At 35.3% G+C, this 24,547-nt stretch overlaps 5 protein-coding genes across 9 annotated transcripts; 4 read left to right on the top strand and 1 right to left on the bottom strand.

The window, feature by feature from the left end:
• Nucleotides 1-1,222: 1,222 nt before the first annotated feature.
• LOC111313484 (vinorine hydroxylase-like) lies at nt 1,223-3,779 on the top strand. The gene is made up of 2 exons (XM_022914172.2): nt 1,223-2,282; nt 3,015-3,779. Exons 1-2 carry the CDS (start codon nt 1,335-1,337, stop codon nt 3,642-3,644), a joined length of 1,578 nt encoding a protein of 525 aa, XP_022769907.2. The 5' UTR covers nt 1,223-1,334; the 3' UTR covers nt 3,645-3,779.
• Nucleotides 3,780-4,170: 391 nt separating this feature from the next.
• LOC111313483 (uncharacterized) lies at nt 4,171-8,671 on the top strand. 2 transcript variants are annotated; one of them, XM_089752852.1, is made up of 6 exons: nt 4,171-4,578; nt 5,121-5,320; nt 5,639-5,779; nt 7,649-7,729; nt 7,848-7,975; nt 8,171-8,468. In XM_089752852.1, the coding sequence occupies exons 1-6, from the start codon at nt 4,353-4,355 to the stop codon at nt 8,208-8,210; spliced, it is 816 nt and encodes a 271-aa protein (XP_089608978.1). In that variant the 5' UTR covers nt 4,171-4,352; the 3' UTR covers nt 8,211-8,468. The 2 variants fall into 2 exon arrangements, with proteins under 2 accessions (XP_089608978.1, XP_089608977.1); XM_089752851.1 differs by lacking the exon at nt 8,171-8,468 and adding an exon at nt 8,484-8,671 and having other exon boundaries at nt 4,172-4,578.
• A 2,782-nt stretch (nt 8,672-11,453) lies between these two features.
• On the top strand, nt 11,454-15,047 carry LOC111314424 (uncharacterized). 2 transcript variants are annotated; one of them, XM_089752962.1, is made up of 3 exons: nt 11,454-12,258; nt 13,174-13,730; nt 14,908-15,047. In XM_089752962.1, the coding sequence occupies exons 1-3, from the start codon at nt 11,535-11,537 to the stop codon at nt 14,914-14,916; spliced, it is 1,290 nt and encodes a 429-aa protein (XP_089609088.1). In that variant the 5' UTR covers nt 11,454-11,534; the 3' UTR covers nt 14,917-15,047. The 2 variants fall into 2 exon arrangements, with proteins under 2 accessions (XP_089609088.1, XP_089609087.1); XM_089752961.1 differs by lacking the exon at nt 14,908-15,047 and having other exon boundaries at nt 13,174-13,983.
• LOC111314423 (nuclear transport factor 2-like) lies at nt 13,592-20,343 on the top strand. Of its 3 annotated transcripts, none has more exons than XM_022915773.2 (10): nt 13,592-13,730; nt 15,556-15,626; nt 15,721-15,858; nt 16,440-16,728; nt 16,826-17,031; nt 17,166-17,331; nt 17,476-17,597; nt 17,676-17,735; nt 19,422-19,485; nt 19,878-20,343. In XM_022915773.2, the coding sequence occupies exons 2-10, from the start codon at nt 15,570-15,572 to the stop codon at nt 20,165-20,167; spliced, it is 1,392 nt and encodes a 463-aa protein (XP_022771508.2). In that variant the 5' UTR covers nt 13,592-13,730; nt 15,556-15,569; the 3' UTR covers nt 20,168-20,343. The 3 variants fall into 3 exon arrangements, with proteins under 3 accessions (XP_022771508.2, XP_022771509.2, XP_022771507.2); XM_022915774.2 differs by lacking the exon at nt 13,592-13,730 and adding an exon at nt 14,908-15,026; XM_022915772.2 differs by lacking the exon at nt 13,592-13,730 and adding an exon at nt 15,049-15,189.
• A 363-nt stretch (nt 20,344-20,706) lies between these two features.
• Nucleotides 20,707-23,171, bottom strand: LOC111314422 (galacturonosyltransferase 8-like). Its single transcript, XM_022915770.2, has 3 exons — nt 22,874-23,171; nt 21,504-22,751; nt 20,707-21,150 (listed from the first exon to the last, which is right to left on the bottom strand). Exons 1-3 carry the CDS (start codon nt 23,045-23,047, stop codon nt 20,875-20,877), a joined length of 1,698 nt encoding a protein of 565 aa, XP_022771505.1. The 5' UTR covers nt 23,048-23,171; the 3' UTR covers nt 20,707-20,874.
• Between the last annotated feature and the right edge of the window lie 1,376 nt (nt 23,172-24,547).

The following is a 24,547-nucleotide window of genomic DNA, read 5'->3' as shown; positions in this document are numbered from 1 at the left end:
ATCGCTGGAGGCTTTTTTGGACTGGTATTGTCGTACAATATATGGAGGCAAGCAGAGGCTTTGAGCCACAATTGTGAGGGCAAATTACTAGGCCCAGAAGCGTCACGTGCCTTGCCCATTGTAGGCCCCACTTCACCTGCATGGTGTCCAAACAACACCTTCCCGAACCCTTGCGGCTGTGGCTGATAAATGTGGACCTGTCTTCACAGTCCGACTTGGGGTATTCTGTACCCATTTCATTTGCAATCACGAGCAGTTAAAAGAATGTTTAACGACCATCGACATGATGTTAGCCACTGGCCTAAGATCAAAAGCAGGAACGTACCTTGCTTACGACGATGCAGGGACATGGTATGATTTTGCACTCTTGAGTCTTCATTGGTGATGGTTTAACCATTTGCACGTTTGGACCATGGTTCAATGTGTTTGTAAATCATAAATGTAAACTTGACAATTAACCTTCTGATCTGGATTCATCTTTTAGATTCTAATAGCAGCAGGGAGTACCGATCACACGACATCCCTTTCAATGACATGGATCCAACTTGATGAACATTGCACATACCTTGAAGCGTGCTTAAGAAGAGCTACACCTCAAAATTGGTCGAGATAGATAGGTGCAAGACTCGGATATTGACAACTTAGTCTATCTTGAGGCCATTATTAAGGAAACATTTCGCCTATATCCACCAGCATCTCTGTCAGTTCCTCATGAGGCAATGGAAGATTGTTGTGTTAGTATCTACAACATTTCAAACAGCATTCATTTATTTTTGAGTCTGGAAGTTGCAAGAAGACCCACGAATTTGGTCGAATCCTGAGGAATTTCAGCCGGAAAGATTTCTTGCAACCCATGAAAACGTGGATATATTAGGCCAAAATTTTCAACTGATTCCACTTGGTTCAAGTAGAGGATGTTGACCAGGGAAGACTTGGGTATTGCAATTTTATTTTTTTTTGTATTTTTGAGTTTTATAAGAATTAACTGTATTAATAATAATTGAAATTCCAAGTTTTTGAAACATAGGCTTTTGGTGATTGGTAGATAATAATTTTTTGTGTTTTTAGTGCTTGACGATTTGTTGGGATTGATTAGAAATTTTGGATAATTATAGTTAATTGACCATTCAATCCAAAATTAACCACAGAAATTATCACCCTAGAGTAATAGCGACAGCAGCCATCCACTCCAAAATTAACCACAGAAATTGTCGAACGGTCCGGCCCAACCACATTGAATAATCTTCTCCAACTGCTATACACATTGCGAAATCAAAAGAAACAATTAGTGGGCATAATCTTGCCACCATCTCTCTTACTTTAGGCCAAAAATAATGGATTTCTCACCTCTTCTAGTGGCAGTTGCAGGGATTTTAGGATTGGTACTATTCTACAAACTATGGAAGGAGGGGACTCATATCCACCAAAGTAAGCGCAGGCTATTAGCCCCAGAACCTTCAGGTGCCTTGCCATTCATAGGGCACATACACCTGCTTGGCGGCAAACGGACCCTCGCTCAAACCTGGGGTGCCATGGCTGATAAATATGGCCCTATCTTCACAATCCGGCTTGGAGTGTTCCCTGCCCTTATCATCAGCAATCATGAAGCAGTCAAGGAGTGCTTCACTACTAACGACAGGGTATTAGCTAATCGCCCAAGATCAAATGCAGGAATATACCTGGGCTACGATCATGCAGGATTTGGCTTTGCTCCTTATGGAGAGTATTGGCGTGAGATGCGAAAACTAGCCATGATTGAACTTCTCTCTAGCCGTAGACTTGAGACATTAAAGCATGTCCAGTTCTCCGAGGTGAATCAATTTATCAAAGATTTGTACTCGTTTTACAAGAAAAATGAACAAAATCCAGACCCAAAGATGGCGATTAGTCATAAATTTGAAGCCCTGACTATAAATACGATGATAAGATTGATCACGGGCAAGAGATATTTCTCGGATGCTGGGGGCAAAGATGAAGAAGCAGCACATGTCACAAAAGCTGTCAAAGATTTCATGTATGTTTCTGGTCTTCTTGCTCCTTCGGAAGTGATACCATTTCTTGGATGGATGGATTCCATTTTCGTGGGACAAGTGAAATCCATGAAGCGTGTTGCAAAAGAGATAGACTCCATTGTTGGAACATGGGTGGAGGAACATAAATTAAAGAGGCTTAAGAGTGAACCAGACGACGGTCAGGATTTCATCGACCTACTACTATCTGCCATAGAGGAGGATTCCACGTTTGGCTATACTAGGGAAACTATTATCAAGGCTACGGTGATGGTATGTTCTTCCTGCTCTTCCGTCAAAACTATACCTTAATCACAATTCCCTAATACATTACAAAATTTAGACTTCCTGCCCATAGTAGTAGAAACAAAGAGCAATAATGTCACATAATAATAAGAAATTTAAAGTCTTGCGATTGGGCCCTCGCTTGATATATATGTGCAGAATTGATTTAACCTATTTGTTGTCTCATTTGAACAACATATATGAATTAGGATTTAAAACTTTCACGCTGCTTCAAACAAATAATCTTATATCTAGATATGCCTTACAAAACATAACTGTCCCAATTAGAAACCCTTTCCCCTCTGAAAATGGTTCAAATTTGACTTATTCTTTGATGCGGAATTCATCAGAGCATTTTGCATTACCAACGTAAAGAAGAAAAGGACATTTCAGATAACCATTATTGTTGTCAAGATTAGGACGTTTTACCTAATCCAATAAATTATCAAGATTAAGCAGGTAAAATGTTTGAAAAACAGAGTATAAGACTCTTTATCTTAACTTCTAGACACAGATAATACTATCAGCTAGTCATTCCATTTTGATTCGTAAGAATTTCAAATTGAAATGTTTGGATTCAGTAAATTATATTGCATATTTGGATTATAGTTTCCTTTTTGTTGCTTAATTTCAAGCATTATTCAATCTACTTGAAAAACCCAAATTTCAAGTATTTAAATTCAAACCAGCTATGTAGTTCTGATTTATTTTCTGCTGTAGAATTTATTCTTAGCAGGCTCAGACACAACATCCATTACATTGACATGGATTTTGTCCAACTTGATGAATAACAAACAAGCCTTGAGGTGTGCTCAAGAGGAGCTAGACCTCAAAGTCGGCAGGGACAGATGGGTGCAAGACTCGGACATTGAGAAACTGGTCTATCTCCAAGCCGTTATTAAGGAAGCATTGCGCCTATACCCACCAGGGCCGATATCAGTTCCCCATGAGGCAAGCGAAGATTGTAGCGTCGGCGGCTACCACGTTCAAAAGGGCACTCGTGTGATCACGAATTTGTGGAAATTGCATCGAGACCCTCGAATTTGGTCAAATGCTAATGAATTTCAACCAGAAAGATTTCTTACAAGCCATGCAGATGTGGATGTTCTAGGACAACATTTTGAGCTGATCCCATTTGGCTCTGGTCGACGATCTTGTCCAGGGATGGTATTGGCATTACAAATAACACACTTGACAATTGCTCGCTTACTTCAGGGTTTTGACTTGACCACACCATTTGATGAGCCAGTGGATATGACTGAAGGGTTAGGCATTACCATGCCCAAAGCAACTCCACTTGAAGTTATCCTCAGTCCACGTCTTCCTGCTGCGATGTATGTGCAGCTATAATTGTTGATATCTGATAAAATAAATTTAATACATTGTTGCTACTTAATTTTACGCCTTGTTTGGACGGTATAATAATGGAGGTTTATAGCCTTACATAAGTATTATTCTTATAATATATCTCTAAAACCTAAATAATGTATATTTTTGTTAAAGGGGATTTTTATATTTTCTTGCAGTTTTTTATTTGATTGATCCAAATAGATTCATTTATGTCAAGCATAACAAATTCATCAACAGAGTCAAAACTAGAGACAAACAAAATAGAAGCAATATCCATTAATAAATTTAATTACTATATTGACTATGAAAATTTAAAATATCTCCACTAACTCATTTAATTCATTCACATAAAAACAACCAAACAAAAAGAAGATATAGTATCTAACTGAAAATCCACAAAAACTAATTTCCTAATCAGCAGTAGCTAGGCAAAACAGGCAAGCAACAATTTCGGGATTGTCAATCTTCATGTCTTAAACTATTCCACCTTAAGTGGCCTGTTTTCATTGGCTACAAACATAGTAACATATTAAATGACACATAATTCACCCTCTACCTACTGCATGTGCTCATGGTGTCTACCCAAAAACGGCTGCACTCTCTCTCATTCCACCATTTTCAGCAACCCACCGAAACGCCTCCTTTAACCCTTTCTCTCCCTCCCTCGAAAATATAATTAACATTTTCATCTCTTAAAAGGAAAAGAAAATGAGGAGGAAGAGAAATTCAGTAGTGAACTATGTGTTTGGATGGATAAGGAAGCAGTCGATGAAGGTGAAGATCTTCTTTGCAGCAACGTCTTTGCTGTTTTCTTTGGTGGCATTGAAGCTTCTGGTGAAGGATCACAGCCAATTTTTAATTGCCTCTGAACTCATCCACATTGCTGGGATTGTGGTTTTGGTTTATAAGCTTACTACCAAGAAGACATGTTCTGGTATATTTATATCTCTGTTTTTTTTCATATACATTTCATATTACTGTTTTTAATCCGTTGGGAAATTTTGTGATAATTTCTTGTTTCAGTGGGATAGTTCTTTTTTTTTTATTTTATAGTCTGTTTTCTGGACTTAATTTCTGAAAAGTGCATGAGCGTTACTATTGTTCTATTCAACAATGCACTTTCATATTTTCTGAATATATATATAGAGGCGCGATCCCTGCTCATGTATATATATATTTATATATTGGTTAATTAATTGTAAATGATTGAAGAAAATCAGTGAAGGGATCAAACTGAAGGAAAGAAAATGAGAATAAACAAGAAAATATAATGAAATTCGCATCTTTTTGCATTTGAAATAAATAAATTAGAGTTATTCTATGATGTTATAAATCATTCTTATTCTATGATTAAATAATTAATTCTTACAAATGGACAGATCCTTATAACGCAAATTTAAAATACCAAAAACAAGATGATAATTGATATACATGCTTGGCAATAGATTAATAATCCAGTTTCTGTTCCTTCTTCAGGCCTTTCATTGAAATCTCAAGAACTGACAGCAATATTCTTAGCTGTAAGACTTGTCTGCAGCTTCATGTTGGAAGGTGACATTCATACGTTGCTGGATTTTGCCACCCTCATTTTTACAACATGCCTTATATTTATGATTCGATACAAGTTGAAGTCAAGCTATATCAAGGAGCTAGATAACTTTCCCATCTACTATACGGTAAGTGCAATAATATTCTTCAGTTTTTTTATTAGATTCATCTCTATACACTTAGATTCATGTGTATGCTATTTTTATTTCTATTTTGTACGTATGATACTATACATAGCAAGATAACTGTAGCATTATGAGCTATACCTTCATAGATTGCCATCCATCCCAGCTTTGCTATAGGATTTTGATTTATTAAAGTATTTCAGACAGCACTTTGTTCAGAGCAAAATGAAAATGGAATTCACTTATTAGCCGTATTGGATTGTTTTGCTAATCAGCAACCCCATTTAATTTATACTTTCTGGTCTAATATATTCGTTACAGGTGGTGCCTTCTGCTGTCCTTGCTGTGTTAATCCACCCATATAATTCACATATATACATCAGTCAAGTTCTTTGGGCCTTCTGTGTTTATTTGGAAGCAGTTTCAGTGCTGCCACAGCTTCGTATGATGCAGAATGCAAAGGTTTCAGCTCAGTGTTTGCTATTACTTTTGTCATATACTTTATTACTTTTGTCAGTATAATACATATCAGATATTACAACATACGATTATTTTCCTGTTCTATGTACATTGTTTTTGTTGGGAATATTGACTCAAATCCATTTGTTTGAGATTTGTTTGAGATTTTTCAGATATTGCTTGATGGACAAGAAGACTTGCAAAAGAAGAATTCTAAGAGAAAGAAGATTCTTAATAGGTAAGTTTGACTTGCAAGAGAAGAATTCTAAAAGAAAAGGGATTCTTAATAGGCAAGTTTGACTTACAGGAGAAGAATTCTAAGAGGAGAGAGATTCTTAATGGGCAAGTTTGTATGGTTATAAATAGGTGAAGTCTCTATAGGGTTAAGTATGAGAAAAAGATGTAAGAGAGTTGTAGGGTTTTGTGGGATAGACACCCCATAGGAGTATTGGGGCTCTACGTCTTATGGGTGTGTATGTTTGTTTGTGAGTGGACTAGAGGAGACTGAGAGGGTCCACATAGGTATGATGTATGTGAGCATATGGGTATGTGTTTGGTTATGTTGAAAGGGTGCACAAGGGTTTGGGTTTGTGTTTGTTTGGGTTGAGAATACTTCATAGGACTAGAGGAGATTGAGAGTGTCTTATAAGTATTGATTGTTGAGTGAGATTGATGACTTGATGTATGTTTGTAATTCTCTACAACTAGTGGATTTTTTTTCTCATCCGTGGATGTAGGTCAGTTGGACCGAACCACGTTAAATTATTGTCTCTTGTGTGTTTGATTTATTATTTGATTTCGCTTCCGCTGGTGTGATTGGATTGGAGGCTTTTAGCCCAACAAATGGTATCAGAGCTGTGGTGATCCCCAACAAGTGGTATCAGAGCTGAAGGTTCGAAACGTGAGAAGAGTTGAAGATTCAAGATGTGAAAATAGCTGATAGTTCGAGACATGAGAATAGTTGACAGTTTGAGATATGGGAAAAGAAAGAGTTCGAGTTCAAGTTTTAAAGATTGGTTTGTATGAAGCGTGAAAACACAAGAGAAGAGAAGATGATTGTGAGACTTTCATTGCAGGTGGAGCCAAGCATATCTAGCATGAAGATAGATGATTGATGGAATTTGAGTCAAGGGGGAGATTGTTGGGAATATTGACTCAAATCCATTTGTTTGAGATTTGTTTGAGATTTTTCAGATATTGCTTGATGGACAAGAAGACTTGCAAAAGAAGAATTCTAAGAGAAAGAGGATTCTTAATAGGTAAGTTTGACTTGCAAGAGAAGAATTCTAAAAGGAAAGGGATTCTTAATAGGCAAGTTTGACTTACAGGAGAAGAATTCTAAGAGGAGAGAGATTCTTAATGGGCAAGTTTGTATGGTTATAAATAGGTGAAGTCTCTATAGGGTTAAGTATGAGAAAAAGATGTAAGAGAGTTGTAGGGTTTTGTGGGATAGACACCCCATAGGAGTATTGGGGCTCTACGTCTTATGGGTGTGTATGTTTGTTTGTGAGTGGACTAGAGGAGACTGAGAGGGTCCACATAGGTATGATGTATGTGAGCATATGGGTATGTGTTTGGTTATGTTGAAAGGGTGCACAAGGGTTTGGGTTTGTGTTTGTTTGGGTTGAGAATACTTCATAGGACTAGAGGAGATTGAGAGTGTCTTATAAGTATTGATTGTTGAGTGAGATTGATGACTTGATGTATGTTTGTAATTCTCTACAACTAGTGGATTTTTTTTCTCATCCGTGGATGTAGGTCAGTTGGACCGAACCACGTTAAATTATTGTCTCTTGTGTGTTTGATTTATTATTTGATTTCGCTTCCGCTGGTGTGATTGGATTGGAGGCTTTTAGCCCAACAGTTTTGCAGATGATTGAAGCATTCACAGCCCATTATGTATTTGCACTGGGTGTTGCTAGATTCCTCGCCTGCGCTCATTGGATTATCCAGGTTTGATTTTATTAATTAATCAATAAAAGTATATCTAATTCCTAAATTAATAATCCAATTGGCGTAAAATCACAAAAAAAAAAAAAAACATAATTATTGTTTCCTATTTGCATGAAAGGTTTATGAGACTGGAGGGAGGTATCTTTTTCTGGTTGGAGCTGGGTACTTTTGGTTCCCCATGGTTATCATTGCAGAAATTGTTCAAACATTCATATTGGCAGACTTTTGTTACTATTACATTAAGAGGTGAGCCATTTTTCCCTATCGATCCCTGTAACTCAGATTTGATTTGGAATCGATGTGGCGCTGTAGGATTCAACCACGCATCCAAATCAAACCTCAAACAGCTAATTACTATTTTTAGTGATGATTTTCTATCTCTAATTCTCAATGTATACTTTAAAATAATGTTGTAATTAATGTTTTCTTTTTCGTTTGCAGTGTCATGCAGGGCCAACTAATAATTAGGATGCCAGTTTAGAAATTTTGAAATTAATTTAGACAGTAATAATGTACATTTTCAATTCATCTGATTTGGAGTTTAATTCAAACAAGCATATGGTGCCATCAAAGGCCTAGATCTGTTGTTTGTTTCTTTTACTTTTCTTCCCTTGAATTTTCCTTCACCAAGTACAATTTTACTTGAATTCTTGGAACTGGTTTTGATGGTACCTGGTAGGACTCAAGTTATATTGGACAAAAATTAGCTAATTAATGTGTTAGTAACTATTTTTTTTTTATTTTTGGTTCATAGGAGGGCAAATATTCGGAGGAGGAGGATGATGAAATTAAAATCTGCATCTACATGTCTTTTTTAAAACCTCTTAACTATTAAGTTAAGAGGTGAAAGACAATGTACTAGTAACTATTGCTTGTTGATAAAAAGATTTGAGACTATTTATAATTTCTTTCCTTGTTTATATTTGTGCATTCGGAAATGAAATACAATGAAAAAAAAAAAAGATGTGGATTTAGATTCCATAAATAAACCATGTTGATCTCTCATAGTATTTATTATAGAATTTATCTTAAGAATATTTATTTTGTTTTGCGAAAATTAATTTTTAGAAATTATCTTTTAAAAAATATTTACATTTTTTAAAAAGCAGAAATTTCTATTGTTGGATGATTCCAAAAATTATTTATTATTTTTTTCGAAATTGTTTTCAAATAATATTGATAAAATTTTTAAATTAGAAAAAATTATTTATAATTAAAATATATTAAAATTATTTATTATTAAAATTATTAATATTAAAAAATTATATTTTAGTAATAATATTTGATATTAAAATATTTTATTACTATAAAAATCTATTAAAACAAAACTATTTATTATTTATATTAATATTTTAAAATATTTAAGGTAACATTACTATTCTTAAAATATTTTTTATTAATATAATAATATTAAAAATAGTAATATTTTATTATTAAATATTAAAATTATTTATTCTATTAAAATAATTATATTTATATTTAAAGTATCTACTATTAAATTATAACAAAAATATTATTTATTTATATTTATTAGTAAAATAATCATATTAATATATTAATAAATATAAAATAATATCTTTTAAATTGAAAAATAATAATAAATTATTAAAAGTATTCTTTTTTTTTAATAATCATATAGATTAAATCAAGTTTAAACTTAAAATATCATGTCCAAGATCTTATTTAAATAAAACTATAAAAATACTTTTAAAATGAAAATATTAAAAGATTTTTAATATCAATAATTTAATTTTTTTACTTAAAATGAAATAAAATTATTTTTTATTAATATAATAATATTTTGTGTTGATCAAATTAAGTTTTAACTTAAAAAACCATGTTTCAAATTCGATATGTGTAGAATTATATTTACAAGTTTGATAAATAATCCTATCTATATACATATGTTTCTTGAAAAATATTTTTTAAAAGAAAAAATTAATTTAAAAAAATAATATCATTTTTCATTAATTAATAAGTTATTTTTATTAATCAATCAATTTTATATCAAACAAACAAAAAAATTATATAAAAATTATTTTTCTTGAAATAGATAAAATTTTATTGTATAATTTATCTTAAGAATCCAAGTTTTGGATTTAAAAAGGATCGAACATTGTTAAAGACTTTTTTCCTTTAACCCAAATGATGAATCATTATTTTTTTTATATTTAAAATTTTGGATAGATAAATGGCTCTAACCTTCACAAGATATGTATTCAACATTTTATTGGCCACATCTGAAATTAATATGAAAAGATTACTTGCAAGACTCATACCTCTCACATATTTCATAACGAAAGAACGAGTTCAACTAATCGACTCATCCATTCATGGGCGAAGAAAGCAAGTTCAATCAATTGAATCATCTTTTACATTGGCGAATTTATATTATTTAATCAATTGCAAAAAAAAAAAAAAAAGGTAGGAATTAATCTTAAACTTTGAACTACAAATCTTATATTTTTAAATATTATAAATTTTTATAAACTAAAAAAAATCAATTCTAAATTCTAAACATATAATGAGCATATCGGATGCTACATAAACAATCAAAAAGTTAATTAATTTTTATCAAGTGATTAATTTAATTAATTAAAATTATTTTTTAAAAAATTTTAAATTTAAATTTTATCAATGATTATTTATTAAAATTATTTTAAATATATAATTTATAATTAATTATTTTAAATTATCATATATAATATATTTTATTTTAATATAAAAAATTAAATAATTTATTTATTTTTAATTTTTTTAAAAAAATTAATTCTTAAATCATTCAAAATAAAATATATATATTATTAGTCCTTTTATTTTGCTTCTTTACCGATGGGCATGTCCCATCCCATCACCAACAAAGCTGCCCTACAAGTAATTGTCACATATTGCTCCAGTAATTTCCAGTCTGAAAAAGCTCGTGATTTTCGCTGCCCATTCTGCAACATTGGCACGTGCCCTTCATGCACCACTTCCTCAACTTTCAAACCTTGGACCACTCCCGGTCCAAACGACCCCATGTCTCGCCTTATACCTCATCTTCCGTTTATAAACCCCCATTGATGTTCGCCACCTCTCCCTTCTAATCCAAATGGCTCCCATCACGTGTACGACACATTCGCTATACGGCCTACGTCTACACATCACATCAATACCTCCAAAAGCTGCGAACGCAACTTGACTCTGCTGAGCTGTGACGCCGCTAGCTCCGGCCACCTGTCATGATCTTAGCTATCTGTATAGCAAGGAAAACCGGGCATTCCTCGTTAGATTTTACAACTGTCACATCCCAGAAGCCGCAGCGTAGCTTTCCGATTCCTGGGGATTCGCAAAATAGAATGAGACGGTCGAGATCATCGAGGACAGTGAGATCTAGCACCACATGTCCGTCTGCTGCCAGAGTCAGAGAGTCCCTCACAAAAGCTGTTTCGTTTCATTAACTCAACCAAGCGAAAGCGTGTCGTGTCCTCGTCTCTTCATTAACTTGTTGGGAACTTGGGATAAGAAAATCCAAGGAGAAGATTTTATTGAGGCCGGAGGGCGTTTTAAAAAATTTAGTGCTAATCCGGTCTTAATGCTGTAACCTTAAAACTGTCTTACGTGTCAACACCAACTTTTATCTCCACTTCTCCCTGTCTAGCCAAGTGGCCTTCCCTCGTCTCTTCCCTCCCAGCTTTTCTATGTCTCTCCCCTTGAAATCTGAATCCAGAGAGGATACAATAGCAGGTACCCGTACGAAGAGAGTACATTTGTCTTTTTTTTTTTTTCTTAATTGTTGCATGAGGCCTTAAATTACTGTGGGAGGATGGGGTCAAGTGAGGATGAGATTGAGATTGAGCTAGAGCTGGGATTATCAATAGGGAGAAGCTTTGGAAAAGCCGGGAAACTAAAGCCAATCAAGAAAGAACCAAAACCCAACAACAACTCGGTTGCAGATCTCGGGGAAAGAGTGGTTTTTGATTCACAACCGAAACGTGAGATTCAAGCTTTAAGGAGACAAGAAGCAAAGAAGAAGCGAGAAGAACAGCAGCAAAACGGAGGAATAATCATATCATCAAGATGTCACCAAAACGGTGAGTTCAGAAGCAAAGACAACGCCGCCGATTCAACAGAAGAAAGGGAATGCAAGAAGAACAAGGTGCAAGAATTTTATGGAAATGTAAATCTTAATTTAAGCACCGAACCAAATAAGCCGTTGGTGTGCCCAGTTATTCCGTTGCGAATCCCGTGCCCGTACCCACAGGCCCAGTTTGTACCGCTCACCAATGGGTTTGCGTATTCTTGCATAGATGCGGTGCCTTGTTGGGGTCTTGCTACCGGAAATGAGAATGGTGTGTTGCAGTCAGTGTCGGTGAATGGCGGGTTTCGGCCGTTTCAAACGGGTCAGAATTCGGGTGTGCATGCTGGAAATGGATATGATTCGGAGCAGAATAGTAGCAGAGATGAAAGGAATAGGAAAACAGGGTCAAACGCGTCTTCCATATATAGTTCCTCTGTGGTTTCGGATCTTCAAAGCTCTTCTAATCAAGGTATGTACTTAGAGTTTCCTTTTTGTTCTTTGCCGTTTTCTACGAATGCTCTGTATCAAGAATCTTTCATATATCAATCGTGTAATTTGCTTGTCTGCTTTTATTGGATGGTTTATAAAAACCAAAGTAAGGTTTTTGAAAATGTATAATTTGAATCTTGTGCTTTTTGGTCAATGATAAATTTTGGTTGGAAAATGTTTCTCTCCACCTTTACCAAAGATTAAGAATGTAGATTGCGGCTGTTGTCTTTCGCAAATAAATGGGGACATGCTGGACAAAGAATCCCCCTTGGTTATTGTCTCTGCCGCCTTGTCTTCGATCAATATACAATTAAATGGGCTGGCGAATCACGATTAACGATCGTGTTAAAATGATGGCATAGTATAGGAATGTCCGGGTGCTCATGACAGTACATGGAAATTAGATTCAAGGATTTACAGTAGTTGTCATTTATTTGGTAATGTTCAAAATAGTGCAATCTAGATATATGTTGCTTGGGTTTGGGTGTCAGGTTAAAAGATACGGGACGTTTCCGGCACCGTGCAATCAACTTTTCTAAGTTTTTCTTGATGTTTCAAGGCTCATGCTTTTGAGATATCAAATGTGTTGGACACATGATCTTAAAAGAAAATTGAGGAGTTAAAGCAACATAAGAAAGCAATACTTGAATTTGTTTGACTTTTGTCTGATACTTGCCGTGGATGAAATTAATTAAATTGCAGCTGCCAGATATACGTAGACACATGTATATTTATTATCAGTCTGCTAACTGAACTTCTAGCGATTCATTTGGAACGAGGGAATGAAACTTTTTCTTAAATCTAATGGTTGGGTCATCAGCCATGGAACCTTATTTCTTATTACATTCCCCAACCATTCGATGAACTAATTTGATGGTGTTGCCTTTCATTTCAGGTGGTTGCAGCAGTGAAACTGGAACTCACACAAGTCATTACCAACTGGAACATCCTCAAATAAATTGTTCTGTAGCAAGCAATCTAAATGGCCAGTCTGAACATAGTTCTACCTCTCACCAAATGGAGTCTGCCCAAAGTGTTGACAAATCTAGAGAAGGTTTCGAAAAGACGGCCTTATTGAAGGCCACCAAATTAACCTCATCGAATCCTAAGAAAGAACCCAAATTCGAAAGCCAACAAGATCTTGATAGCAAGCCAGTTTCGACCAATGAAACTACAACCACCACTTTAACAAAACATAGGAAGGGGGACACGGGCAAGCCTCCTAAGCCTCAAACTCCTACTCATGATGACATCCTTTCCCTTCGTAGCATGCCTTGCGTTTCAACAACGGGCAATGGCCCTAATGGTAAAACCATTAATGGTTTTCTGTACAGATATACAAAATCAGAGGTCAGCATCATATGTGTCTGCCACGGAAGTTCATTTACGCCCGCTGAGTTTGTGCAGCATGCTGGTGGCAGTGATGTATCACATCCTCTGAGACACATTACGGTGATTCCTTCCGCTTTTTAAGAATACAACAAACATAAGGATGCCTGATTGTTTTGCCTGGTCGTTAGTTTTTGTTATTGTTTTCTTTTTTCTGTTTTCTAGACCACAACACACCGTTCACACTAACCGAAGCCCTCATGTAAAAAAAATTGTTTATGGTTAAGAGCCCACCCCGCAGCTTAATCGCCATTTTGAACCTACTTTAGCTATGACGCACCTTTCAGTGAAATTTTACTTTGGTTGGTTAATTCAACTGGATGATTGTTCTCCATCTCAGCTACAAATCTTGACTGCTGAAACAATCGAAATAAATATGGAGGGAGAAAATCAAGCTTTCTAACAGCTTCTATCAAACCTTTGGAATAGTGCGAGGATTTAGCGTGTCTTTTTTGAAGCCCAACAAAAGGCCTCAAATGTATGAATGAGTGGGTTTAAAAGCCCATGATGAAACAAATTTCACTTTAAGTAACTAAATTAAATGGCAAACTCTTTAAGCGATGAAGGAAGGTTATAGCATATGAATGGGAAGGAATCTTTGTTATTAAGTACAACTATATGAATCAATCAAAACGCATAAATTAGCATATGTTTCTTATTTTATCTTATCTTGACTTTAATTTATCAAAATAATTTAAGTATTTAATTTAATAATACGCATGCATTAAAATATTTAAATCTATTTTATCCATATCATTATATTTATCCTTTAATTGATTTATGTGTCAAATAAATTTTACTTTAATCCTTGTTTTTAATAAAATTATACAATATAAAATTTTCTAAAAGTGAATTTTATACATCTTGAATTTCAAAATTTTAAAACATATTTTAAAAAATTTAATTCAATAGATATTTTAAATATTACTGCTCAAAGATAAATTCATATGACAAAAGAGTAACATGAATAAACAAAATGGGAAAGAAGAAATATATTTTTTCTTTTAATTAAAAAACACGTGGATATTACTTAAAAAAACACGTGGACATGTAATATTAATAGTAATCCTAATCAAATTGTTTTATAGAATCAACCCTCAAAATAAAAGATTATGAACTAAAGGAAAAAAGGAATGGTCCATGAACAAGCGTGGCTTGTCCGAGTGACTAAGAATAACAAAGGGAATTTTCTTTTCAGGGAATATAAGAACAAGAATAACAAAGGAAATTTTCTTTTCAGGGACTATAAAAGCCAAACCCCAAAGCGAGCTTATTCATCCCTTTGCACTCCCCAGTTTCGTGCCTCTTCAAGAGCCACCAAAGCCCTAGAAAGCGCCAGATAACCCAAAACGAAGGGAGGTGAGAGAAAGAGCAAAACACACTTTACACACACACATGCACACACATAAACAAAAGAAGTGATTTGAACCCCCAAAGAAAAAAATATATAAAGGAGACCAGAAAAAAGCGCTCTCGTCTCTCTCACTTGTTTTTTTTTTTAAATCAAAATCTAAAAGCTCAGGTAAATAGCCTCATTTCTCAACTCATTTTCTACTTCATTTCTCTCTCTATTTTATTTTTTTTTTCTGGTTGCTTAGATCAATGATAAATGTTCAGTTTTTAGAATATACTTTAAGTTTTCTCAGGAACATGGATACGATTAATTTTAACTGTAACCATAGTGTTTTGTATGGATCAGTGAGGTTCTGTTTTGTTTTTGTTGAAAATTTTTCCTGGAAATTTTGTATTTCAAGACTATTTATTCGGTGGATACATACGGTTGGAAGCGTTCGTGGTCATTTCAGGAAAAAAAAAAGATTGTAGGGGTTATGGTTTGAATAAATAGCTGCTTAAAATTAGGGTTTTGATTAGTGATTTTAATTTACAGGTACCAAATCGGCAATGGCATCTACAGAACAAGAAGTCCCTGCTGGAATTAGTGTTCCTACGGCCGATGTTGTATGTTTACTCCCGCCCCCCCCTCTCTTATTCGTGTGTTTTAGTAACAATGCATTTAAAGTTAAGTTTTGATCTATATTGTTGGTGATTTTAGATCGGTAATGCCTTTGTTCATCGGTACTACCTTATCTTACATCAATCCCCTGCGCTGGTTCACCGATTCTACCATGATATCAGCAAACTTGGTCGTCCTGAAGAAAATGGTGTCATGAATATCACAACAACTATGCAAGTTAGTTTTCTCTATCTGTTGCCTTCGTTCATTTGTGTTTGTCTTGGGCCAATCTTTCCAAATGAGAGTATATGCGTGTCATTATTTCTCAATTTTATTTCCTTTTTATTTTTCTTTCTTAAATCCAACATTTTAATTGAAAACCGTGTTTTCTACCCTTTTGAAAACTATATGTCTTAGTAAGTCCAGGTTTGCTTGGTTTCTAATGTGAAAATCTACTTGAATTTTGGTTCTGTTTGTGCAACAATGGAAACCAAGCAAATGTGCTGCAATATTGAAGTTTTGATCTCTGGACTTTTCTTACATGTCAAGAGTTGGTGCGGAACTTTAAATAGAAGAAATTTCTAATTGATAAAATTTTTGTTTCCCATAAACCAGATGGATCAATATTAAAATAGAACAGGTTATGGAACTAATTTTGTTCTTGTACTTTTATGTGATTGGCTGTATTGGAGTCTAGAACCTCTTTTGAGTTGTATTCTCTTGATGTAATATCTAAAATGTATGACTTATAGGATTTTGAACTTATTGGATTTTGAATTGGTAGAGTTGAAACTGTGATGCTTCATTTTGTGGACCAGGCCATCAATGAAAAGATACTCTCACTTGGTTATGGAGAATTCACAGCAGAAATAACAACTGTAGATGCACAAGACTCTCACAGTGGGGGAGTACTTGTTCTTGTGACCGGGTATTTCACTGGAAAGGATAAAGTGAAGCGGAAATTCACTCAGAGTTTCTTTTTGGCACCGCAAGACAAGGGCTATTTTGTTTTAAATGATGTATTTAGATACGTTGATGATGCTAAACACCAAAGTGGGAGCCAGGATCCAGTTAATAATATTGAAGTTTCTTTTACTCCCGAGCATGGTAATTATAAACCAAGACTGCCATCTGAAATGCAGAATTATAATGATTTCCTCCGATTGATGTAAATGTTTGATTACTTATCTTTCTCATGCTCCAGAGAATCATATTGAGCAACCGGCTGTGTTGTCAGAAGAAGCTAATGGTCCAGAAGTGTACAATCCTTCTGAGAATGGAGATGGTTCTATTGAAGAAGAGGAAACACCAGCGGCCGAGGTTATTGATGAGATTCCTGATGATTCACAGATGGTTGCTGATTCTAACTCCAACATCGAGGAAGTGCCAAAGAAATCATATGCATCTATTGTAAATACTAAGTACCAGTCTGCTGCATGTTAGGCTTCTAATGTTTGTGAGAATTACTTGGTATCATTTTTGCATTTATAATGCCAGTTTTACGGTGATAAATTTAGCCTCATCTATTATTGCTCTCGGTGAAGGTTATGAAGGAGAATGTGGTTCCTACACATTCCCCTGTGAAGTCTGCAGTTAAGAGCCATGAGCTACTGAGAACTGCTGTACCCCCTGTTGCTCCAGCCCCTGCATCTGACACACAGATTTCCAACAAGAATGTTACAGAAAATGGGAATAATCAAGATATAGAAGGTATCCACCTTTTTGTCATTCCTGCAAAATTTTCAAATACTTAGCATGCAGTTTATTTGTTATTTGCGTTTTTATGATTATTTATTTTTGTATCTACTTGCTTGTGCATATGATTTACTTACATATTCTTTGGATTGTGGACAGCTGAGGGTCCCTCTATATACGTCAAAGGTCTGCCCATGAATGCTACACCTAGCATGCTGGAGAATGAGTTTAAGAAGTTTGGACCTATTAAGAGTGATGGTATTCAAGTTCGAAGTCAGAAGGTAGATGTTGACTCATTTTTCAATAAGTTGAATTGTGACTGTATATTTAATTAATATTTTCTCTGTATTTAACTACAGGGGTTCTGTTTTGGTTTTGTGGAATTTGAAATGGCAAGTTCTGTGAAAAGTGCTATAGAGGTATTTGTCATTTTTTGTTATTTTCTATAGTAATGCATTTAGTTTCATACTTAGAGGTCTGTTATCATGGCAAGGGTTGCAACATTTTCTGCAATTCAAAACGTGCTTTTGCCTATGCATGCATGCTTTGCTTCAGATTATGGCTGGACTTCTAATGTAATCTCTCGAAATTTTTGCAACTGATGTTATGACCGTGCCTCCATTTTAAGTGAACGTTCTGTTATTTTTTTTAGAGAATGTAGTTGTAGGATTACTAGAAATGAGGAGATGTTAATTTTATAATGTTCATAGATAAACATGGAGCGGAGACTAGGATGTTCTAGTGGAAGCCTGGTGCTGCATTTGCTGTGAAATTCTTGGTCAATGGTTTGATTGTAGAACATTTTACCAGGCAACTTTTTGACTTAGAAAACGTGCTCAACATAGTCCATTACTTTTGGACATATGCAAAGTTGTGTAGGTAAGGGTGATCCATTGTTTTATTTGCAGCAAATTAGAAGCTTGGGTGTGAAACAGCTGTGGCATGTTAAGGAGTCATGAAGATTAGGTTGTGGAACTAACTCTGTTGTAGAGGTCCCAAAGTGATTAAGGGGCCTCTGTGGTGTCATGTTGTGGGGAGAAGAGGCTACTTGTTACTCGGCTTAGTTATCCTAGGAGGGAAGCCTAGAGATGCTAGTTATGGTGGTAAAACAAATCTGTATTTTTGCATTTCTCCAATAGTAGGATTTAAAGTCTATTAAAGATTGACAGAAGCTTGGTAGGACATTGAAGAAGCCCTGGAGTTGACTAAAGATTAGGAATATGGCTGCAAGATTTCTTGGAATTCCTGAACCATTATTCCTTTTCCCCATTATAGATTGAGACTTGTGAATTCTTTTTCCATGTAACCAACTGCCAGTAAGTTAGATACATGATTTATGTGGCATTTTTTAGTGATCCCTTTAACAAGTAACTTGCTGCTAGACCTTGGTGGTAAATTATGTAAGATTTGCCAAACCTTTTAGGTCCCAATATAGTCTTATTCATCAAGTTTAGCTAATTTAAAATTATTAAGAGTTGTTCCCTATATTGGTTGTGTAGAATGTCTTTAATGGTACATTTTTCATGGAGTTATTAATTTGTCTACTGAATCATCAAAAGATTTTAGTGGTATTTTGGATTTTTTTTTTTTCTTTTCATTATCTTTTGGTGATGCCCATAGAGTTTAACCTAAATTATCTTTTGCTATTTATGTAATCACGAAGGTGCATTCAAATGTTAAACTTAGATTTTTTTGCATTAAAAAGGAATGAAATTTATGTCATTGTGTTGAATCTTTATGCATTATCTTTTAAATTTGTATATCTTCCTGTGATTGGTTTTAAATTTAAGTAATTCATGATTTTATTTTTGATGTGCCTCTCCAATGACAAAGGGTGGGGGTTCAATCTTACAAGTTTATATTTAAGTCCCAGCATTAAACATCATCTTTTTTTTTGGTTCATAGTGGGGCAAAGCCCTTAAAGGGGAAGGGGGAATGGCAGCATTAGAACTCATGCCCACATGTCTTCCTCAATGCCTCTTAGCCACTAAGCCAAGAGGTGGAAGGCAGCATTAGACATCATCTTTTCCAGCTACATATATTAATTTCTTTTGTGCAATAAATCTACGTCTTCATGCCTTTTTCTTTTTTGAAATACCTTTCAGGCTTCACCTATTAATATCAGTGGACGTAAAGCAGTTGTTGAAGAAAAGCGGTCTACCTCACGAGGCAAGTTCCTTTTATTGTTAACTTTACTCAAAGTTATAGTAAATGATCTACATGATTTATTAAAAGATGATACCATATTGAGTATGAGATCTTCAACTCAGGTGTTTTCAAGCCATTTCATGGTTATTAGATGAACTAGAAGTGTACTTTGCTCATCTCTGAAAATGTAGTTTTTAGGTTAATGTTGAAGCGGTGTGTCCATCGTACAACATTTGAAATCTTTGGTTGTTGGCATAGGACTGATGTTTCCTTTTCTTGATTGGAAGCAAATGGTAGCTTAATGAAAAACAAGCTTTGTGATATATCCAGATTCCAGAGTTTAGTCAAGAACATGGACTTCAAAACTTATGTGAATGTATTTTGCAAGTTATAAGACTGTTCTTCATTTGCAGGGAACAAAGGTCGGTCCTCATCTGGTTCTGGGGCTGGATACAGAAATGAGGGAGCAAGAGGGCGTGGAAACTATGGTGGTGGCAGGGGCTATAGCCGGGGTGAATTCAGTAATCGTGCTGAGTTTGGAAACAGGAACAGCAATCGAGGAGGATATTCCAACTTTGGAGGTGATGGATATCAGAGGGTTGATCACATGGGGAGTAATGGCGGCCATGTGAACCGTTCTGGTGGACTAACTGCTAATGCAGCAGCCAAGAATGTGGCACCAAGGGTATCGGCCCCTGCTTGAAGAAATTAATACAGAAATTGGTTGGGAGTGATAAAATATGACTTTCTGTTTGTAGTGTAGCGATTTACAAAGCACTCCATGCTTTGCCCAGGGGTTTGTCTGAGATCTGTTTAGGGTTCTTATCCCATTTATTCATTTCGGCTTTTATAATATATACTGAAAGGTTTTTGGGCGGATGGTTGATTCAATTCTTTATTTCCATGCCAGCGTAACGTTTAGGCTTCTGGGGCATTCTATTTTGGTAAATCTATCTTTAGTTGACGGTTTTCGGCTTTTTTTGCCTTTTGGCCTCGATTAAAAACGCATACGCAACAAATTTTATTGATGGATTTTCACCAAACAACTCATCCGGGAATTCCAGTTGCTTCATTTGAATTGTCGTGATTTTGTCGGAACTTTGCCCCATTCGAGCGTGCAGTAAAGCATTGGCTTTCTTTCGTATTGGCTGTCTTTTATCATATGAGACACGAAAATACTATGCTTTTGACGATTAAGAACTTTTTATCATCATGATTGCGGGATAATTTTGATTGCAACACTTGTATGAACAAATTAAAGGGAGAATTTCTATAATTAATATGACAAGTAATCTTTGCTAGAGTAGATGCTAATTTTCTTCCACGCAGAATAACAACACTTGATTAACGTGTAAGAAAATGCAGCTTTGTAGCATACTCCCGGTACAGAAGCTTCCGCTACGATGTTATTTAGACACCGAAATTGCAGGCCTGGACGAACTCCAAATCATAGTCAACATACTTGGTCCAAAGAGGCTTGAACTGGTTCATGGCAATATCAAGCCATGGCTTCATATTCCCATTGAAGTGCACCACCGCGGCATTGCGGATCTCATCCATGCTAATGCTCGGATTATAGCCAAGTCCAAGAACATGCCAAGACTTGTCTAGAGGTTTTGTTGTTGAGTAAAATGTGATCAAACCAGGGGGCAATGTTCCCAATTTCCACAAGGTCCTGTTCTCATTCTGCAAAAGCCAGGTAGGCATCCACCAATTAATGATAACCCAACTACAATGCTGAATAACAGCAGCCACAAAAATAACAAAAACCAACCAAAAATAAATAAATAAATAACAACTCAAATCAATAAAACCATAAACTGCTTGCATTTCCACCTCAATTTTCTGTGTATTAATAGCTATTAACAGAAGTTTCACCAATCTCAATTAATATGCTTAAGTCTGTAACAGTGCACTCAAGCTGCTATGCAAAAAGTTGCGTTATCTAATAGCATAATAAACAAATCAAGCACCCAAAGTAGCATAAACAGGGCATAATTAATCAATCAAACAACTAAAGAGTGACAATCAAAACTTACCAGATTCTGCCAGTAATGATACTCCTCCGTACACTTTTCCCTCCTCCAAGCATCCAAATCAAAGAAATTCATCCCATAAGCCCAAGCACAGGCCTTGGGATTAAACTTCTGCTTAATCAAAGGATGCGAGAAATTCATATACTGTGCATACCTATGGAAAGACCCAAAACAAGTCTCCACCGCCCCGTTCACTTTCCCATCCATATCAATCTTCCACAACCCAGTCAAATCCTTCTGCACCACAATATCATCATCCAAAAACAATATCCTATGCAACGTAGGATACATCTCTGGTAAATAAAACCTCAAATGATTCAAAATTGACAAATACTTTGGGTTCCTAAACTTCATGTTTGTAGTATCTTTCGTGGCATTCTCAAGCGTGTTCTCAAAATAAAACTTCTGCAAGTTAGCGGATTCTAACTGTCTTAACACTGGAACATAAGATGAATTCAAAAACTTATAATCCTCAACTGCCTTAACTTCAATATGTGCTCCATTGTAATCTTTCAATTTAAACATCACCTGCATTGCTCCGAGATTCATCTTATCAGTCACCACATGGAAAACGTGTTTCCATGGCTCTTTCGCGTTTTTGGTGGCTGAATTCACCACCACGGACGCTGCAAGTACATTATCCGAAAAAATGGCGTAATGGTAAAGCTTCGGGTCCTCGAATTCAGGAGGAATTGTCTTCCCTTCATCCGTATATTTCTCCGGATGCGCGAGTCGTTCCTCCATCAACCTCATTGCCAAACAATGTAAGCTTTTAGGAATCGATTTCGCAGCGATGAGGCTGGAAAATGCGCCTTGCTTTTTCGCTTTCGTCAGTTGCTCGTTGACTGCAAAGATCGTATCTTTTAATTTCTGGATCTTGAGTTGGTTATCAAAAGATTCCTTGGCTTCCGAGATCATTTGGCGTGTGGCTTTGATTCGCTCTTTGACTTCTTTCTCGAATTGTCGAAGCACGGACTCGTCGATGGAGAATGAATCGGTTTCGAAGAGAGCCTGATAAGATGGTTTGTTAATGAGATCAGAGTAGTTTCGAGATAGATCCGCGAAAACCCTAACGAGTTTCGAGTTTTCGAGCTTTAACTTTCGAGCGTAAGAGGCGTAGGCGAGGACGAGAGAGCGATGGTCATCGGCTTGTTTCCGGATCTGATCCAGTCGGGGCTTGAGCGGATCCGATTTGAGTGCCAAAACGGACCTCCTTGTAGATCCAACTCCATAGGAACCAGTGGAGAAACCCTATAGACACAAAGAAACGACAACGTTCAATCAGTCGTCCTGGCAATGTTCCTTTTATTTTTTTTAAATAATCTTTTAAAGAAAAAAAAATGAGAAGACCCAAAACCTTATTTAGTACTTACAAAGTTGGTTTGGAGATGAGGAGAGTGGGAGTGGGAAGTGAAGAAGAAAGAAAGAGCAAAGAAGAAACAGATTGCAACTGTAATTGCTGAAGCCAATAATCTAACTGTAAATCCAAAACCTCCAAACATTGGCCCTCCACCGCCGCCGCTTCTTGCTGTACGGTGATTCCCCATTTTTCCGATCAATCACCGGCGCATCAAAAAAAAAAAAAAGGAAAGAAAGAAACTGAAAACGAAATGATAAAAAGAAAAAGAGATAATATTGATGGTTGGCCACAACCGCAATCTCTTCACTCTCTCCTTTGTGTCGTGCGTTTGGGCTCTAACTTGGGAGACTTTCTCCTCCCGCCTTTCGGGGAAGATCAACGGCTGTGATTTCGTTTGGTTGCTTTTGGTGATAGCTGGGTGACACTTCGACTGGCGGCAAAGCGGTATCTCATGTGAACGCTTTCATTGCCATCATCATGGGTTATTTAAAAAATTAATTAATTTTTAAATGCAATAATGTTGTCCATGTCTCCTTAGTGTTCGTAATTAGTACATAAATATCAGACAGCATCCTTTTGAACAACTCAAACATACTACTATACTACTGCTTTAATCTATTTCACATTTGCATTGACACTTGACACCGACGTTATCCGTGGCTATGGGAGACCCAACTAATTATATTATACCCACGTCAAAATTTTGCTGCATGTCATATTCACATTTAGACACATTTTTCAAATTTCATCAACAGAGGTTAACTCACGCTAACAAGAGAAAAAAAGAAACCCAGACAAAAAAAAAAAAAGGAAAGGGAGGATTTGAGCCAAGAAGATTACAGATAAGTGTGGTCTTTGTTGGTTTTCTCGGGTTTGGAGTTAGGATTTTTTTTTTCTAGAATATCCAACAGGATGAATTGTTTTTTTCGTGCATCAACCCTAATGCTTAGTGTCATTTCACCGGCTTAGCAGCTACAATCTCCAATATTAAGGATACGTTAAGTGTATAATTATGATAAGATAAAATAATATAATATAATAAATATAATCAAAATAAATAAATAATATTTTATTTTATATTTGATGTGTTTAAAAATTAAAATAAAATAATTTTTTTATTAAAAATTTATATAACTTAAATTATCATTGTAATTTTTAAATTTATAATAAAAATATATGTTCAATTTTATAAATTAAAAATATTTTTTATTTTTTAAAAATTAAATTATTTTATATTAAAAAAATAATTAATATTTTTTATAATCATATCATTTTTTTAAATACAAACTAAATAAAATATAAAATAATTAACATTCTATCCTATCAATTACTTTATATATCAAGCGTAATCTAAATTTGAGCCGTGGCAAGTGCAAGGGCAATCAGAGAAAGTACATCATTGGGCGGGATATGGATGGAATGAACCGGAAGCAACGCCTCAATGTGGTACGTACAACTTACAAGGATTGCTTCTTGCTATATTAAACGTTAAGATTTATAAATCATTGTGAATTTCATTCAAAATTATATATGGAACATCTTAGCATCTTCGAGTTCCACTGGCCTATTTCATCGAAGACATACTTCTTTTCTTTCTTTCAACAATCTGATGGAGAAAATGTGAGTTGTTTTACGTGTTTTAAGGAATTTGGTCTTTCTACATAGAGCAAATGTCGAAAGTTTTACC

This window comes from Durio zibethinus, chromosome 23 (assembly GCF_047325235.1).
Source record: "Durio zibethinus cultivar Kanyao isolate XHJ-2024 chromosome 23, ASM4732523v1, whole genome shotgun sequence".
Taxonomy (NCBI): Eukaryota; Viridiplantae; Streptophyta; class Magnoliopsida; order Malvales; family Malvaceae; genus Durio; species Durio zibethinus.
The sequence above is the reverse complement of the archived record's forward strand: the minus strand, read 5'-3'. Positions and strand labels throughout refer to the sequence as shown.

Coding starts and splice junctions, on each gene's coding strand:
- LOC111314424 (XM_089752961.1), top strand. CDS start 11,535: ATGGGGTCAAGTGAGGATGAGATTGAGATTGAGCTAGAGCTGGGATTA. Junction 12,259..13,173: donor TCAAAGCTCTTCTAATCAAG/GTATGTACTTAG, acceptor CTTTCATTTCAG/GTGGTTGCAGCAGTGAAACT.
- LOC111314423 (XM_022915773.2), top strand. CDS start 15,570: ATGGCATCTACAGAACAAGAAGTCCCTGCTGGAATTAGTGTTCCTACG. Junction 17,032..17,165: donor AGAAATCATATGCATCTATT/GTAAATACTAAG, acceptor CTCTCGGTGAAG/GTTATGAAGGAGAATGTGGT. Junction 17,736..19,421: donor CTGTGAAAAGTGCTATAGAG/GTATTTGTCATT, acceptor AATACCTTTCAG/GCTTCACCTATTAATATCAG.
- LOC111313483 (XM_089752851.1), top strand. CDS start 4,353: ATGAGGAGGAAGAGAAATTCAGTAGTGAACTATGTGTTTGGATGGATA. Junction 5,321..5,638: donor ACTTTCCCATCTACTATACG/GTAAGTGCAATA, acceptor TATTCGTTACAG/GTGGTGCCTTCTGCTGTCCT. Junction 5,780..7,648: donor GTATGATGCAGAATGCAAAG/GTTTCAGCTCAG, acceptor ACAGTTTTGCAG/ATGATTGAAGCATTCACAGC.
- LOC111313484 (XM_022914172.2), top strand. CDS start 1,335: ATGGATTTCTCACCTCTTCTAGTGGCAGTTGCAGGGATTTTAGGATTG. Junction 2,283..3,014: donor TTATCAAGGCTACGGTGATG/GTATGTTCTTCC, acceptor TTTCTGCTGTAG/AATTTATTCTTAGCAGGCTC.
- LOC111314422 (XM_022915770.2), bottom strand. CDS start 23,047: ATGGGGAATCACCGTACAGCAAGAAGCGGCGGCGGTGGAGGGCCAATG. Junction 22,752..22,873: donor CTCATCTCCAAACCAACTTT/GTAAGTACTAAA, acceptor TTGTGTCTATAG/GGTTTCTCCACTGGTTCCTA. Junction 21,151..21,503: donor ATCATTACTGGCAGAATCTG/GTAAGTTTTGAT, acceptor TGGCTTTTGCAG/AATGAGAACAGGACCTTGTG.